At 54.6% G+C, this 17348-nt stretch overlaps 7 protein-coding genes across 7 annotated transcripts; 1 reads left to right on the plus strand and 6 right to left on the minus strand.

The window, feature by feature from the left end:
- Positions 1-261: 261 nt before the first annotated feature.
- On the minus strand, positions 262-2937 carry CLAFUR5_00685 (uncharacterized protein; the record flags this gene model as incomplete). The annotated part of the gene is made up of 1 exon (XM_047899833.1): positions 262-2937. One exon carries the CDS (start codon positions 2935-2937, stop codon positions 262-264), a length of 2676 nt encoding a protein of 891 aa, XP_047756078.1.
- Positions 2938-3887: 950 nt separating this feature from the next.
- CLAFUR5_00686 (uncharacterized protein) lies at positions 3888-5067 on the minus strand (the record flags this gene model as incomplete). The annotated part of the gene is made up of 2 exons (XM_047899834.1): positions 3888-4967; positions 5023-5067. The coding sequence occupies 2 exons, from the start codon at positions 5065-5067 to the stop codon at positions 3888-3890; spliced, it is 1125 nt and encodes a 374-aa protein (XP_047756079.1).
- A 477-nt stretch (positions 5068-5544) lies between these two features.
- CLAFUR5_00687 (uncharacterized protein) lies at positions 5545-5942 on the plus strand (the record flags this gene model as incomplete). The annotated part of the gene is made up of 2 exons (XM_047899835.1): positions 5545-5858; positions 5915-5942. The coding sequence occupies 2 exons, from the start codon at positions 5545-5547 to the stop codon at positions 5940-5942; spliced, it is 342 nt and encodes a 113-aa protein (XP_047756080.1).
- A 65-nt stretch (positions 5943-6007) lies between these two features.
- Positions 6008-7001, minus strand: CLAFUR5_00688 (Riboflavin kinase; the record flags this gene model as incomplete). The annotated part of the gene is made up of 2 exons (XM_047899836.1): positions 6008-6535; positions 6885-7001. The coding sequence occupies 2 exons, from the start codon at positions 6999-7001 to the stop codon at positions 6008-6010; spliced, it is 645 nt and encodes a 214-aa protein (XP_047756086.1).
- A 389-nt stretch (positions 7002-7390) lies between these two features.
- On the minus strand, positions 7391-9615 carry CLAFUR5_00689 (Transcription activator of gluconeogenesis; the record flags this gene model as incomplete). The annotated part of the gene is made up of 3 exons (XM_047899837.1): positions 7391-7435; positions 7489-9305; positions 9375-9615. 3 exons carry the CDS (start codon positions 9613-9615, stop codon positions 7391-7393), a joined length of 2103 nt encoding a protein of 700 aa, XP_047756087.1.
- A 2404-nt stretch (positions 9616-12019) lies between these two features.
- Positions 12020-14827, minus strand: CLAFUR5_00690 (Efflux pump atB; the record flags this gene model as incomplete). Its single annotated transcript, XM_047899838.1, has 21 exons — positions 12020-12035; positions 12102-12126; positions 12183-12233; positions 12286-12298; positions 12367-12380; positions 12434-12456; positions 12534-12576; positions 12634-12659; positions 12721-12733; positions 12809-12840; positions 12900-12966; positions 13015-13063; positions 13137-13168; positions 13222-13264; positions 13311-13326; positions 13390-13529; positions 13593-13658; positions 13737-13787; positions 13841-13856; positions 13913-14236; positions 14298-14827. 21 exons carry the CDS (start codon positions 14825-14827, stop codon positions 12020-12022), a joined length of 1590 nt encoding a protein of 529 aa, XP_047757240.1.
- Positions 14828-15495: 668 nt separating this feature from the next.
- Positions 15496-17259, minus strand: CLAFUR5_00691 (Pre-mRNA-splicing factor dre4; the record flags this gene model as incomplete). Its single annotated transcript, XM_047899839.1, has 1 exon — positions 15496-17259. The coding sequence occupies one exon, from the start codon at positions 17257-17259 to the stop codon at positions 15496-15498; it is 1764 nt and encodes a 587-aa protein (XP_047757239.1).
- Positions 17260-17348: the final 89 nt, after the last annotated feature.

Here is a 17348-nt window from a genome sequence, read left to right on the forward strand (position 1 = left end):
ATTCTTCCCTAGCTTCCTTTGAAGCCTGTGAAGGCCGCCATAAGTACACTGTAATCTATCGAGTCCGACGAGGTTTGGATATTGAACTGCATGAACTCCGACGCTCCGCAACGGGAGCCACGCTCACTTTTCCAATGTCACGCCACCAGCAGCCAAGTATAGCTGGCGCTACAACATCCCATCGTAGCAGCTTTGAGCTGCCGTGCGTCAAGAGGTCCGTTGTCACACTACGGTACAGGTCCGTCAACAAGCACGCCGCTTTCATTCCAGTGGAATACCTTCGTACTCGGCATAACCCAGCGCCAGGTTCATGTTCTGCAGACATTGTGTCGCCGCGCCCTTGAGAAGGTTGTCGATCGTGACGTTGATGACTGCACGCTTACCACTGGAGTGAACAGCGAACCCGCCAATCTCGACACCGTGCTTGCCTGCGATGTGCTTGACCTGGGGAGACTCTCCCGTAATCTTGATAAGCTTCTCCTTGTCATAACGATCCTGGTACAGTTGACGCACGTCTCGACTGGCCATCTTCTCTGCCAACGGGAGGGAGATGGTATGGTGGATACCTTGGAACCATACGGCGACATGAGGAATGAAGCCAATCTCGCGGCCCAGCTGCGTCGAGATCTCTCTCTCATGGATGTGGTCGGTGAGTGAGTAAGCGATGAGATTGTCGGTAAGGACTTGCACATCGTTCTTGGGCGAAGGCTTGGTCCCTGCTCCCGAGTATCCGGACACACCAAAGACGGTCGGGTTGGCTGGAGCGGCGGCAAGGTGTGGTACCAAAGGCGCAATGCCGAGCTGGGCAGCTGTGGCATAGCAGCCAGGGTTGCTGATGCGAGTCGCCGATGCGATCTTGTTGCGCTGCACAAGTTCAGGCAGACCATAGGTCCACTCGGAGTTGAATCGGTAGTCGGCGGATAGGTCCACAATGACAGCTTCCTTGTGGCCAGACTCTTCAATAGCATCGACGTATGGCTTGCAGACACCATTGGGCAGAGCCATGACCCAGCAGTCAATCTGTTTCTTCTCGGCCATCTTACGAACGTCGTCTGGGGTCAGGCTCTCGTAGATGATCTCCTTCTTCTCATAACCCTGCAGCTTCTTGCCTGCGAGCTCTCGCGAGGAGACGTGGCAGAGATCCATGTTAGGATGGCGGTTCAGCAGGTCGATGAGAGCTTTGCCAGTGTACCCTCGCGCTCCAATGACTGCTACCTTCGCCGGATAGTCCTTTTCGCTGTTCTTGATGCCGAGAGGTGGGTTGGGGTTTGTCGTGTACGTTCTGACCTGTTGTAGACCGTCCAGTCGTACACGCTTCGTCGGGCGAACACTGGTGCCGAAGGCTCGAGACTGCGGCTGTCTACCCTTGGCCAACTCTGCAGCGCGCGACCTGATACGCTCCGCCGCTGATGCAGCTCGGTGAAGTTGGGACTCGAGGTTAATGTCACCGAACATCTTGCGACCATGTTGAATGAACTCTGCCATGAGCTCCCGAACCTCTTCGGGAGTGTCAATGCCGTACCAAAACAAGACTTCACCGCGGCGTGCAATCGAACCATCGGCTTTCTCGCTGAACCAAGTCAAGTTCTCGTCATCCTGCTTGACAGTCCAGGCGAGCTTGGGGAAGTCACGAATGAGGTTTTGAAACACGTTGTCGGCCACGTTCGACAGCCAAGCGTTCCTGGTCATGGTCAGGGTGGCAAGGTGTCCCATCGAGTCGGAAGAACCCTCTGGAGGCAAGACAATCGCCAATGCCTCCATGTTCTCGTCATAATAGGCTTTGAAAGGCCTGGACTCCAGGATCTCAAGGTAACGATCGACCACGTTGGCTGCATCGAGGCCTTCTCTGTCGCGAAGGAGAGTCTGCTTCAGTTGCTCAATGTTCTCGAACTCCCTCAGCGACGACGCCTGCTGCAACTTGGTACCGCGACGAATCAAAGTTCCAGCTCCAGGGTGGGTGAAGAGCTCACGCTCCAAGCTCTCTGGGTGTATGATAGCAACACTAGAGCTCCGTGGCAAGTCGTCCAACAAGGTCTTGATGTCCCTGATCTTGCTTCGAGTACCATGGATGACCCACGATTTCTTCATGTAGTCATCGTATTCCTCGTCCAGATTGATAGCTTCAATCAGTTTCCCCGTCTCTTTGTCGTGGATACCACCCTTCTCGGAGAGATAGACAATCTTGAGAGGCTGCAGCTCTCTGGCGAGCATGGCCGCTGCTTTGTCGGCATTGACGTTCAGGACTTGACCCTCGTCATTCTCAGCCATACAGGTGAGGACTGGAATATAGCCATCTGCAATGGAGGCCTTGATGCTCTGGGCATTGACCTGATTGACCTCTCCGACGAATTCGTAGACGTCCTTGTCCTTGTAATCTGCGAGGAGAACTCCCGACGTGATCGGGCGAGCTCTCACACCCCAGGACTCCAATGCTTCGACGAGCTTCAAGTTCTCTTGCAGGAACAGCTTGCGAGCAACGCCCAGGGTCTTGCCGTCAGTGATGCGAATGCCTTCATTATATCTTGGCTCAATGCCCGCCTCTTCCAGCATCTTATTCAGTTGCGGCCCCGCGCCATGGATTATGACAGGGTACAAGCCCATCTGGTTGAGGTTGCGAAGGGATGCACATAGCACATCGATGTAGTCGGTCAGGATGGCTCCGCCGACCTTGATCACAGCGAACTGCTGGGAGGAGACGGAGGTGAACTGGGCCAGGTACTGCTGCACCTCGCGCTTCGAGGCAATGTTGTTGAGGACATTGATGACGGCGGAGCGGGCAGAGCTCTCGTCGGAGCGGTGCGAAGTCGCGTACTGCTGGACTCGCTGCACGGCGGGTCGAGACACGGACACGGCCAATGCCGTGGAGGATTGTTTGGCGATGACACGGCGCTGCTGGCGGAGGACCTGGCGACAGAGAGGCCGCGCGATGGACTGCATGTTTGCGGAGGCTGAGGCTGCGGCTGCGGCTGAGGGTCAAGTCACTCAGTGCAATCAGTCATGCGGCAGCTGTGTCAAGAAAGAAGTTAGTGCGATATGTTGCGTGAGGTGGAGAGCTGACTTGACGACAGGTCGGCAGGGTTCAATGGGACGCTTTGGCCGACACTCGGCCACTCGAAAAAATTGGTCAAACAACGGCCCACGCATGCATGAGCGACTCAGGAGCCAGCATTCTCCTGTACACCGTGGGTCCATACAGTGGTTAAGGCTTTTGACTCAGTCAGATATCACGCATCTCCGGAAGCTTGACACAGGCTGGTACGCTCGCTACGTATGTCCACTAGCTGATGCGCGGCTTTCGTCTTAATCAGAAATATCTTATCTGATCCGCGTGAAGCGCTGTAGTTTCACCGCTGGTGATGCCCTCGCTGTGCTCGTGTCTCCCTGCGTGGGTGATGTGGGACGACACATTCCACATCTGCTCCCTCTACTTCAAGTCGCACAATTTACCCCCCTCCCGATAGCATCCCAAACAATGCACTGCTGACAAGTCGATAGCACTGCCCGGATCAGTGCTCTTCTTGCTATCCATCAAATGTTGGAGCCAAGAGCTCGACGATATCGCCATGGGTCTGACATACGCCAAGCTGGTCAGAACTGCGCATACATTTGGCTTAAACGAAATCAACCGCTCTCTGCAACAGAAAAACCTTCGGCGCGTGCCCGCGTCATTGCGTTGATCAGATCGCCTTCATTAAAGGCCGCGTAGTCGTCTTCAGAGGCGTATTGGCAGCGGCTGTCCTGAGCTACCAGGGACAGCGCACTACGGAGAGTGACGTTGAAGAGCGCGTATGATCGTCTAACGCTGTAATTGTGTCAGTATCTTCGAGTACAGCATACAGTGCACGAATGTGAGTCCTTCCTTGGTTTCAAGGGCCGCGCCTCGGAGACTATATCGTCGGTGCTGCTTCAACTTGGTCCGCCCATGATTGCTGTGCAGGACTGTCGAGGGTCGTCGCAAGGGGTTGCGTTGATGTGGCTCCCGCTTTCGTGGCCTGAGGCAGCGAGGGAAAGTCTTCTGGTCGCGGAGCTTCGACATTGTTGTGTGCTCTGCCACCCCTGCCACCTCGAGCTCCTTGTCCCCGATCGCCGCCTCTGCGTTCTCGATAGATGTACTCCCGACCATCTGTGTAGTCTTCTTGGTCGCCAGCGAATGTGTCCTTCTTATCATACCGACCACCTTGGCCAAAATCATCCTCTTTCTTCTCGGCATCCCATTCGCGACCTTCCATAGCTTTCAGCTTCCGCTGCCGGTTCTTTTCACGTTCACCCATCATTTGCTGCCGGTCTTTGCGTTCTTCTTTCTTTCTCTGGTCCGTGATATGTTTCGCTTGCTGTTCCCTCTCCGCAAAGGAGGCCGCGTCCGCTTCCGCCCGTGCATGAGCCGCGGTCAACGATGCGTTCTTGATCGATATGCGCGCCATTTTCTCGGCCAGCTCCTCTTCAGTGAGCTTCGGCTTTCGTAGCCCCCCAGTCGCTCGACGATCACCACGAACAGAAGGAGTAGACTCATTCCGGGGCCCAGACGGTGCATTCTCTGGCGCCGGGGTCTGCGATTGTGCCTGTGATGTGATGCGCTCGTTGAGTGCGTTGGTAGGCTCGGAGGGCCGGCCTGACGACTTTGCATGTCCACCACGATTCGTGCTCTCGCGATTATCAGAATGACCTCTGCCCTTTCCACGCCCTCGCCCTGTAGCTCGATTGCTTCGGCCTCCCCTCGAGACTATCGGTTGTGGGGTTTCGACTACTGGCTGAGGCGCCGGTGTAAAGTCGTCGCTGAAGAGGTCGTCATCAGAACGAATGCGCATAGACTCCTCCACGGGCTCTATATCATCGAACAAATCATCTTGTGCCGCACCAGTCTGCGAGAACATATCGGCAGTCGCTACATCGGGAGGTGGGGCGCTCATGTCGGGTGCGAAAGTTGTAGCTGCAGCAGACAACGAGGATGACGATGCATCGGCAGGTATCTACTCGATCTCAGTATACCTTCTGCATTGCTTAGTTCGCATGGCGATGGCTTACCTGTTCTGCTTCGGAAGGCGGACCTGCCCACCTAGACTGCTCCATGATCCCAATCAATGCTCGTAAGCCGATACGAATAAGTGAATCTCGATATGAAAATGTGTTGAGATACCGGGCGATGATGTGGAAAGAGGAATACTGGGCTTAACGGATGCATTGAGTAGCAGCGACGATTTGGGTCCTGGTAGATGGCGGGGAAATGCATCAATAGTTCTAATGTGAAGCAGCATCTACTACTCTGCGACTTTACCGCAGGCCACTCGTAAAGACCACAGCATTGAAAAGAGCTGGGTGCCATACCGACATGATACGTGACATCTGCAGCATCGATAGGTAACTTCAAGGTCATCGGTACAATTCGTGTCCCAAAATCACAGCCACAGCGACGCCACAGTTGTTTCAGGTTTCGTGAGCTTGTCGCCACTGTTTCGTCATGTCCTGAGCAGCGCGACATAAAGACCAGGACAATGTGTGCATGCCCGTGTTACTGCAGCCAACGCTTCTCGAGGCTACACATCAAACATGTCGTCGAACCAGAGCTTCTCCTCTTCAGCAAGCTACAGCTACTCAAGCTCCAGCTCCCGCTCGAACAACAATGGTCAAGCCACAGGCCAGGCCTCGATGCAGCAGACCTACACAGATCCTTCTGGCAATACGCACGTCAAGACATCGAACCAAGCCCTGGGACAGCCGGTAGTACAGGACAGCCGTAGCTACGATGCGCAAGGCCAGGAGCTCGCTGGTACCACGAGCGGAGGCTCCTCCAGGATCACAGACGTCAGTGACTCGGAACAAGCCAAACGGGATGCAGAGTACGAGGAGAGGATGGAAGACGAGTAAGCATGAGTCCAAGACCGAGCAGGATCGTGTTGAGTTGACAAAATTCCCACAGATATGCAAAGCGTGAAGGTGGAGCGTAAGATGGCCTGTGTCCTGAAAGGCTGCCGCCACGGACATTCAGAGTGTTTAGGGTATCATGTATTTATTAGCTAGCAATCTCATCTTTGCCTTTGAAGTCCAGTAGATACGGATCATCGAGAAACTTCGCGTAGGCAAGCCGTGCCAGGCTTCGTCCAGCAACATTGATATCGGTCTTAATGTCGTCGACCAAGCTCTCTTTGCTGACATAGTCGTACTCCGGCCTGATGAATCCTAGGATAACCAGATTCATGTGGCTGTCATAGAAGTTGGTCTGGAATCCGTGCAAGATGTGCACTTCCACGCTCCGCACCGTATTCTTGTAAAAGGGGTTCCAGCCAATGGACATGACCATCGGGTATACCGCTCCGTGATGCTGTAGATCAATTGGGCCCTTGCCGCTGAGCACAGCGTTCAGCTCCTGGTGGACCGCCGATGTCAGATGGCCGTAGTTTGACTGCCCGCCGGGTGGATTTTGAAGGATGGCCTGAGAAGGAGACAGGCCCGCCCAGCCGTAGTAGACTCCAGACTCTACGTCTTCATGGCCACCGACAGATAGCCCGGAGATAGGTATGTTTGCGGTTGGGATACCGAGCTATTGGAACACAAAGGTCAGCAAGCGTGGCCTTGAGACACAAGCGCGTGCTCCAAACGTGCTGCTGCGATCAGCCGCGTGCGACTGGCATGCTGACGCTCTGGAATGACACAAGAAAAGCCTGGCTTCTGGACGTTTTCTCGTATGCGGACTTTGTGGCACCAACGTGACAAACATACCGCCCATCAAGCTCTAGCGGACTGGTGCATGATGACAGCGGCTATTTGCCTCAGACGACCGTCAAAGCTGCGAACCTCCTTGTGCAGTTGTGCAAGACCTGCACGCGCCAATGTGTCATGCGCGGTCTTTTGGTATGCCGTGCGATCTGGGGAGGCAGAGCAACACTCACCTCTGAGCTTCCACGACCGAATCCTTTGATGACCTTGCCATTCAGCTTCAGCGGAAAGGGTGGTCGTGGTCCTTCCTCGGGTCCAGCGACCGTATCACGAGGTCCGTCTGGGCGCATTGATGTTATCGGTTGTACAAGACAGTTTGTTCACGTTGTGAAGCGAATAACAGCGCGATGAATGTCAATTGCATGGCCATTGGCGGGCAAATGCGGGCGTCATCGGAGCCTGCCCCCCGCGCAGGCCCCACAGTAAACGTGATATCGTGCTTCGAACTTCATGTTGATATGTTGATGGCATGTCATTAAGTATTGAGTCTGTTAGAACAATGCCAGCGCTCGCGCCAGCTCCAGCCGCGAATTAGTTTCAATCGTATCCTATCGTGGAAAGCAAGAGCGCGCAGTCCATCGAGCTACCCCAAACTCCCATCAACAGCGTTTCATGTCTATATGTTGTCCATCCAGCGGACAAGGTTCGATGCATTCGTACAACTCCATCGAGGTCGTGATCACATGCTATGGCCATGACGTGGGTAGCATATGATTGGTAAGAACTGTACCTTGTCAGTGACATGTAGACATCGACTCGAAGAAGGTGTTTGCTTACATTCATGACGAGGAGCATGGGAATGTCGAAGACATCACGCTTGACCGTCCAGCACATCTGACACTCAACGCGGCCGTCTCGCTCGCCCAGAGCATTCATGCCGGCTTCGCCTCTGATCAGGGGCTCGGACTTGATCTCGCCCGGATTCTTGATCCGCTTTCCGTCGTCCGTGAGGTGGTCGTTGGGACCCCATCCAGGATCCTCTTTCGTCCTGTACTTCAGAAGCGAGCATGTAGCGCCAATGATGGAATTGTGAGTTGCCCCAAATGCAAGATCTGAAAAATCTTCATAGAACTGCACTGTGCTGTCTTCATCCATAAGTTCCGCCAGGAAGACAGACTGAGGTCTACCTGGGTCAAGGTCCACATTGGGCATCCTAGGTGTAGCAACCCCACGCGAGCTGGCTCCGGTCTGAGTTCCCGAGGACGTACCGCCAGTGTTGACGTTTAGATTCGGCTCTCTGCCTAGTATTACATCGCGACGCCAGCCTGTGACGAGGCAGAACTCCTTCGACACGGCAGCGATCTCGCCAGTACGGCGACAGATAATAGTGGGCGTGCCGTAGTGGCTGATAAAGTCTTCGTATTCGCACAAAGTGCGTTGAAAACATTTCTCCATGAAGATGAGATCGTCCTGGTTCAGCCTCTGGTTACATGAAATGAATGAAGGCCGAATGTTTGCAAGTGCCTTGGCAATTCGTAAGACTTTGTTCTTCGGGTATCGCTTTTGCAAGAACGCAGTTAGTGCGTGGAAGCCCTGAGTGTATGAGTACGGAGCTTGTACAGAAGTGTAGATTTCTGAGGTGTTACGTCGAGGTTTCTTCAGCTCCGCGTTGGGGTCGCCAGGAAATGCAGGAGGCTTGCGTTGAGCTTGAGACAAGCTCTGTCGCAGTAGATCAGACTGTTGATGCTGTTCCGGCTGTGCGAACTGCGTTTCTGGAGACAAGGTGCTAGACTGAAAGCGTAGAAAGTCTTGACTCTGCGAATGGGGACTTGCGGTAGTGATTGATGAACCTTGCTCTGCTATAGCATAGGCCTCCAAGCCATTGTTCTGGGGAGTCCACAAATTATTGCCGCTGTTGTGTCTAGATCCGGCGCCGGGTGCCTGCGACCACGAGGGGAATGCTTGGTTGTAATTGTAATTTGTGTTGGAGTCGTAGTTGGCAGAACCTTCGTATGACACACTACCCTGATTTGAGTGGCTGATTGAGTTCATCTGATCAACCTCCGGGGTGTTCACGGCTCCTGAGGAGATGTGGCCCAGCATGCCGAATTCGAGAGCACCGTAGTGGTTGCCAAAGTTCAAGTCGGAAATGTTGAAGTTGAACAACGAAGGGTCGTTGGGGTCAAAGTAAGTCTCGAAAGACGGCCCTCCTGTTCCGATCGATGGAGTGTGCTCCATCGCGTTTGCCATTTCCTGGGCAGGAGAGACCTGCTGACTCGACGTTGACTGGTACTGTGTTGGAGTGTCCACTGATTGAGTAGACGTGAAGTCGGCAACCATGCTGCTGTTGTCCATGATAGGTGGACCCATCTGGCCTTGCTGCTGCGATGGCGTGTACGGTGGGAAGCTGCCGGCTGAAGATTGTGGGTAGAACGTGCCGGGCTGTGAGACGGCCATGCCGTTAGGACCTATGGCGGAGGCGCCTGCGACAGTGGACAGGTTCTGGCTGCCGTTCATAGCATAATTCTGCGCATAGCCTGGCATGAGTGCTTCGGCGGGCGCATCGTGCAGGTACTTTGCTTTCTTGCGTACGCCATCGTGGCATTGATCCTGAAGACCGCGCTTGATGCATCTGTTGCAAGGTCTCTCGTCGCCTTCATCAATTAGCTATCAACGATCGACATAGGAATTGAGTTTGGGGCTTCAGCTGGCGGACCACTTACCGCATGTGAGATGAGCTCTCTGGCATGCGAAACAGGCACGCCTCGCCTTCTTTCGCCGCGGCCGCGAAGGATCCTTCGCATTGCTTTTGGATGGCTGGGTGTTGCCATTGCTGGCTTGGGCGTTGGGCGACTTCTCCTCGGTGGAGGCGCGTTCAATCTTCTCTTCTGCCATGATGCCTGACTCGTCTTGCTCAGGGCCAGGTTCTGGAGAAGGAGACGCATCTTCGGCGTCGGGCGACATATTAACGTTTCCGCGGTTTGGCTACACCTCGCACGCAGCACCTGGAAGACCTGGCGCACAGGCCCGCTCTGCTCTCGTCTGCGACCCACGCCGTGTGCTGCTGTACGATGCCGCCTACGATGCGCCGGTCGTTGGCTCTCAATCAGGGCCAACCCGCGACTCTGGAATAGAACCACGAGCCTGCACGACAGGAATGCGTGACGCGGGCGACGGATCACGCGTGCTGCGAGCTGGTGCAGAGATTACGCTGTGCGACTGCGACTGCGACTGCGACTGCGACTACTGCGACTGCGCGCCGGCGTGCAAATAACCCACGCACCACACGCAGCGCAGGGCCGATGCTGGATGCTGGCAGACACTCTGTGGTCGCGCCCAAGACAGCTCTTGCAGCGAAGGTCTGTATTTCCTCTCTCGCTAAAGCCGCCCAGATGCAGCCGAGTGTGTGCGACGTGACGTGCCAATGAGCAGCGGCAGCGCACGCGGCGGATCAGTCCGGCACGCTGGCAATGGCACGCTTGTGTTGTGACCAGTCGTAGGGGCGCATGCGATGGACGAGCATTGGGAGTCCCGAACGAGTGTTTCGTATGCATGTGGAACGTCGCTACGGCTCATAGTGTGGCAGCGTCCATGCTGGCGGGCCTGGGTCGCTGCACGTCTGGCACCAAGGGAGAGGCAGCGGCGGCACGCACAGCACCGCAGTCCATGCGGTCGCGGCGATCGATGGCGAAGGGTGGAAATGTATGGGCGGGCGGGTAGGTGGGTGGGTGGACGGCAGGAGGGTGGAGTCGACGGGGGCTGCGGCAGCACGTGGAACAGGCTCGTATTGGGGTATATTGGGGCGGCGGTTGTGTGCACGTCAACAATAATGGTGGTGATGTGAGCTCTGTATGCTCTGTAGAGTGATGCTCTATACTGTGGCTGTCGCTATTCCACAGTGCGGTATGTACATGTAGTGCATGTAATTGTAGGTACGGGCAGTCTCGTCTCAGCGGCCAGTACTAGCTAGTGTCTCGCGTGCCCGCTCTCTGCGGAGAATGTAGAACTAGTGCCTGCGAGCTGAGACTGCACCTGGGCGCAACTCCACCAGCACCAGCACCAGCACCAGCACCATCACCAGCACCCAAGCTCTGCTGATGACCTGCCACTTCCACTTCCACATCCACGCTTCCCTCCCGTCCGCACCCTGTCGTCTCCCAACCTTAACTCTCCCCACACTTGCAAGTTGCGGCGCTCAACCTCAGCCTGAACCTGGACGGCAGCTGCTCGACGGCGCAGCGAGGTGGAGCGACGCGTTCACGCAAGACTGCAGCGCCTCCGAATCGGCTCGCCCGCAAGCTTCCTCCCGCCCATCTTCATCTCCATCGCCGGCGACTGCATACGCTCCATGCACGCTATAGCATCTGTACCTACATCTACATCGAGCTGCCGCCCAGGAACCACATCACATCGCATCTACAGGCACCACTCACCTTGGCACCCATCACCCGGTCCTTGTTTGCCACCTGCCATCTCCGCTACATTCAGCGCTGTGCAGTCCCCATGCCCCCATGCCTCACTTGCGCCTGCCCGCCACGTTCTCGCCGTCCACAAGCCCGCTGTCACCGCTTTTCCGGGCCAGCAGCAACACGCGAGGCGCCGAGGCAAGGGAATATGGGGCGCGCGATCTGTATGGCCCTCGAGCGGCCTGCGCCCAGAGATCTCGTGCATGTCGCCATGCTTTGTGCAACCAAGCAGTGTCACGTGGAATCGACAGGGGCTGTGTGAGCAGAGTAATCTAGTCTAGTCCCGGCAGGCTCTGGCTCTCGGCCCTGCTGTCCTCCATGTTTGGCGCCCACCATGTTACAGCGGACGACTTGGACTTAGACTCGACCTGGCAGTCGCACTCTGCACTAATCACATTCTCGCAACATCCTTCGGCCTCGCGCTGCTGTTGCAGAACACGAGGCGCCTGCTTTCTGGGGCCACGACTTGTGTTCCTCTCTGTGGTCAAGAGGTACAACAGTGGGGCGCCTGGAATGCTGGGACGCTGAAAAGCCGTGCTACCCACCATGCCCACTATTTCTGGCTGCTCCAGGTGCAATCGTGCCTTTTCGATGCACGTACAATTTCCTATTCGGGTCACCTTGCCTGTGCAAAGCGTGACTTGCCCCTTAGCCTTTTCCCGATTCTGAAGAACAAGATAGCTGGCGACTGCAATCAGCCACTGCCACGGCACCGCGACTCCTGACACTTACGGAAGGGCATCATCGCGAGCGCTATGAAGCTGCATATCGATCAGTCTCTTGCACACATCCCTTCAGCGATGACGGACGCAAGCAGTGAACTGGCCCACTGATAGCCCAGTTCTGATTGATCATTCCAAATCAGTGACCGCTCTTTTACCAGCATGTTGACGTTGGCCCTCTCACTTACTGTTGTACCTATTCGGCACATTCGAATTAGTATCAGGCTATCACGGACGGACCACCTCATGGCGTGCGACTTACATTTGGACTCCAAACAGTGGGAATGCTAGTGATCAATGTAAGGTACAATCTGCAGCTTATGGTGCATCCTGGACGACTCACCTGCAGCGAACGATGATCTCGCGAAGGAATTGGCAGCAAGCGCAGATGCCGCTGGTGTGTATCAGCATCCGCCCCAACGTCTCAGGGATCTCCGAGCACTTACCATACAGTGGATACTAGAACCCATATGTTGTCAGCATCATCATGAGCTCGAAAGGGGTCGAGCTCCGACGTATCGACCCACCGCTTCGACCAAGACTGTGATTGTCAGTGCATATCCTGGATCTTCAGTCGCTTGGTCGAGCACATACACGTGAATATTCCACTAAAGCACCTACAACAAAGGCCGTGTCAGCCTCCTCAAGAAGCACGTGGCACCTGATTAGCGCTCAGCGCTGACAGAATACGCACCATATATTCCCAATGCCAAACAGGCTCGAAAATACGATCGGCACTGTGTGGTACTTAGCTGCGGCACACGAGCGCTGCAAGGCCCAAATCGATTTCTCACCAATCCAATGTACCCGACGGTATGTCCTACTCGATAGTTAGATGTACTGCCGCGCGTCTGACAGCGCACGACGGAGAAACTACTTACGTCCAACCAAATCCTAGTAGATGCACGTGTTAGATGTGGCTGCCCTGGAGGAGTCTCGAGGATCAAGTCAAGTCCTCTTTCAACTTACCGAACAGGCTGACAGGTACTATCATCGCTCCGCTAGTACCACAAGTTAGCATTCCAAGTTGATCGATCAGCATCTGCACTATAAGGCTCACACGATAGTGGGCGGAAGCCGGAACTCTGGCTTGGATTTTCCGCCATTCTTGTCGACGAGTCTCGTATCTTGCAGGTTATCAGATCGTGATTGGCAGTTGACCGCTGTCGACTTACAGTTTCGTCGCCACACAGGGTCACAGCTGACACCTGCCAGCATTCCGACCTGGGGTCATGTCAGTCAGATATCTGAAACCCCTTCCACGTGTCTGCACGTGCATACACGATGGAGGACTTACGAAAATTCCCAGGAAAGACAACCCTGTCTGCCCTGCTTGCTGTCAGGCACCGCATTCAGTATTACAAAGTCAATGCTTCTCTTACATTGGTTGAAGTCGTGATTCGATTGGAAAACGAGAGCGAAGGCCTGAAATTAGCACAGCTCGATCGGCGCAGGTACGAGGCAACCTTACTCCAAAGAAGAGATACCTTGAGGACGAGTGATGTCAGCCTATGCTGTTGCCGCGTCGTTCCTCGAATCCGTCGACTTACAGGATTCCCAACAGTATGGCCGACAGAAGACACAGATTAAGCACCATCTGCTCGAAGAACAACAATTGGAAAGGTCTTATGCAGGACCATAGGATCGTCTTCGCAACGCTTTTCTTCATCATCTCGATCGGAGCTTTCCACTAAGTAGGAGTACGATCAGCGAGCTCACGAGAACAATGCTTGCAGCGCTCAAGGCGACTTACTCGATCGTCGCCCGTCTCTTCCCGTAGCTTGGCCGCTTTCCGTCGTAGCAAGACCGGCGCGTATGTCTTTCGAGGGGAGGCAGGTTAGCCTTGCGCACACTCCAGGAATCGAGTGTAAACCGACACTCGCGACTCGATACTTACTTCGGGCACGAAGGCAAAGATCAGCAACCACTGGAGACCAGCCCATATGACCTGTAACACCACTCAGCATGCGCTTCCAGGCCCTTGTGAAGACCAGACCATACCAGGACCCAGAAAGACCTAAGAATTTCTGTTAGCAATCATGAAAGTGACATGCATGAGAATTAATGTCCCACCATCGCCAGTCGGTAAACTGGTTGATGAAGCCTCCCATGACCGGACCAACCTCTGGTCCAACAAAAGGCGAAGCTGTATACAACATCATCGGTGCAGACAACTGGTGTTTATGGAACATATCTCCGACCGTGCCACCAGCTACGCTCAGGAAAGCACTACCCGCAAGCCCATCCAGGAACCGAACGATCAACATGCAAGTGATGTTGTTTGCCAGCGCGCAAGGAATGAGCCAGATGAAGTACATCCCGAAGGCACAGAGGTATATGATGCGGCGGCCATAGAACTCGGATAAGGGACTTAGGACCATTGGTCCAAGACCCAGTCTGGTGGACAAGTATCAGCACTCGTTGCTGCCGAACCTGGGACATGGCTATGAACACTTACCCGCACACGAAAGTGGTGAGACCTAGCGTGGCAACAACTCTGGAGACATGGAATTCTTCCTCTAGCTGCCTGTACGTGCTCGTGTACAAGGCAGACGCACAAGTCACACAGAGTGAGCTTGCCGAGATGATGATGACAATCAGCCACTTCCTCGCCGTAGGTCGATTCTTCGGATTATAAGGATCCGCATCGCCATCGAACGTTACTTCCCATTCTTTGCTTGCTTCTGCACCACTTCCATCCTCCTGCTTCGGATCGTGTTTCTCCTCATCCACGCCATCGTTGAAGTGCGTATAACCGTCGGTATGGCTGCGATACGATCGAATAGATCTTGCCGAAGATCTGCTTCGAGAAGTCTGTGGTCGTGGTCGCAAAGCTCTGTCCTCCTTCTCCAGTCTCCTTGCCCGATCACTTGCAGTCTCATCTTCGACCTCTTCTTTCACTTCATCATCGCGCGTATGCCGTTCGGTCTCGACAGTATGCTTCCCAAGCTCGGAGTCAGCCCCGGACGAAGCTGCAGCAGAAGTCATGACGAATAACCCTGTACCCCGCCAGATCTCAACTCAAAAAACAACCAAATGCCATATCAACAACGAAGAAGCCAGGGAGCAGAGGGAAAGAAGACATGGATACTTATCACAAAGTCAATCAGGGCGGAGAACATTCACGCTACTGTCATTGGCGTCTCGATTCCAAACCAAGAAGACGCGCCAAAGGACGTGCCTTGCGGCAGACACAGCAAAAACCCACACGCGAGATACGTCAGTCGTTGAGCCAGTGGGTCGAGCTGTACCTTAACTCCGCACCCATTGACCGTTAGTGTATAGATTGGGTGCTTGCCGCACGTACCGGTCGGCTGCCATGCAAGAGGCAACACTGCACCATGAAAGCTTGGTATAGCTTGTGGGTTTGCTACGTTGGAAGGAATACTGACCTGGAAGCTCTAATTCATGCCGCGCGTGAGGCATGTCCAAGGATTGTCGACCTGGCCAAACATTACATCAGCGACCGGATGCCAATTCGACAATGATTTTGGTTGATACTCATGGCCATCCAGCTACTCGTCGAAAGCTACGAAGATTGTAATGAAGCTTGTGTCAAGGAGGATGGAATGTCGCTGGCATTCATGCGATCCGCTCTCTGCTGCGCAGGCACGAGCAATGTTCTCAACTTGCAGTCGGTTGTGATGATTCGCCTATCACGCCAGCGCGTTCTTGAGCCCACGATTAGGAACAGCCATGGCGCGCTGCAATTCCCGCTCTTCATCTTGGAGATTCCGCCTCGCTCGCACTTCGTCTTTCTCAGCGCGGCGTCTTTCTTCGTCGACTTGTCGCTCGCGATCTGCCATAGCCTTTTCGCGACGCTTCCGCTCCTCGCGCCTCTTCCCCTCCTCGGCTTGTTGCTCATCGGTCATGTCATCGTCACCCGGCGCGGGCGGCAATCTCTTGATGTGCGACTCCACAATACTGTCTCGAGTGTTGGACGGCAAGCTGATGAAGTGTAAATGAGAGAGCAGGTTCTGTGGCAGCGAGTCCAGTCGTATGTCTCGATTCAATGCCTTCAATGGTGTGCTCTTGAGCAAAGCCTGCAGATCGGCTTTCCGAGTGCTCTCCGGAAGCTTCAGACGATTGATGTGATCGCGATACAACTTCTCCCGATCTTTGTCATTGAGCTTCCGGTCAGTCATCTCGGGTTGTTTCTTGTATTTCCGCTTGAATTCTGGCCAGTAGAGCTTAGGCGTTGCTTTTTCATGGAGGAAAGCAAGATATGGAATCCTCGGGTCTCTCTTCTCCATGGCCGCACGTTCCTGCTTGATCTGTGCGGCCTTGTCGCGCGCCCAAGCATCGAAAACTTCTTTGCGAGCACGCATGTTGGGTAGCACGGTGTAGCGATCGTCGTTCAGGATGCTGCCTTCCGACTCATCGGCTATCACTCTGTCCAATGGTGTATATGGACTGATTCTGTAATCGTCTAATAGATCTCGAAACAGGTTCGACGCGTCTTCCTCATTCAATGCTAAGCCTTCAGCACCATCTTCCCACTCTTGATCGTAGTCTTCGCCATATTCACCAGGATCAAGACCATACTCTTCGCCCATGGCTGCTAGTTGGTACGCGATATCGTCTTCACCAAACTCGACGGGACCTTCCTGCTGGTCGACAGCTTCTGACGGGGCAGCAACATCGTGATTAACCAAGGCCTGCCCACTCTCCGCCTGGTCTTCTCGATCGCCCGCCGCTCCAGCCTCCTCATCTTCGTCGTCCGTAACTTCCACAACCTCATACTCGCTATCACTCTCCAAGCCAGCTTCCAGCTTCCGCTCGTCGAGATTATCGATCGCTTTCACGGTCTCCTTGACATCTTGCTCTTCATACCGCTCGGCCTGTGCTGCCAGCTCTGCCATCATAGCCTCTTCGTCCTCTCTCTGCAAGCTCTCACTCCTACGACGTCGACTTCGGCCCTCCTCATCAGCCGTTTGATTGACGTCGGTCGCTTTGCTGTTGTCGCGCATATCCTTCAACTGCTGCTCAGCCCACTTCGCATTGGCATTTTTCTCCTTCTGCTCTTTCTCCCACGTTTCAAATTCAACAACACCAGGCATGACATCCTTGGGGATCCACCACAGGCTCTCCTTGGTCTGGGTGTCGTGCACAAACCGCCTGCGGTATTTCGTCCGAACCAAGATCCATGGTTCGTGGCCTGGTAGGACATGCTTCGACTTGGGCCGGTCTCGAGCATGTCGTGGATCACTTCGTACGTCAAGATCCGGTCGTCCATGTCCCGTCCTTTGAGGTCGTTCGCGATCTACTTTCGGCCCTGAGGGTGCGTGCAGGGCTGTAGCTTCTTCTGCGTTCTCGACATTGGTGCCGAAGTCCCCATCGTCTGCTCCAAATGCGACAAAATCGTCCTGGGTGGCCAGAGTAGGCGAGGACAATCTTTGCCGTTTGTTTGGTGACTCCATAAGGGGGAGAGGTGGTGTGGAGTGAGTTGTCGCAAGAGTATATAGCACCTGCAGAGAGAAAGTTCAAAGTTTGAAGGGCAGCCGTCACC

Source organism: Fulvia fulva, chromosome 1 (assembly GCF_020509005.1).
Source record: "Fulvia fulva chromosome 1, complete sequence".
Taxonomy (NCBI): Eukaryota; Fungi; Ascomycota; class Dothideomycetes; order Mycosphaerellales; family Mycosphaerellaceae; genus Fulvia; species Fulvia fulva.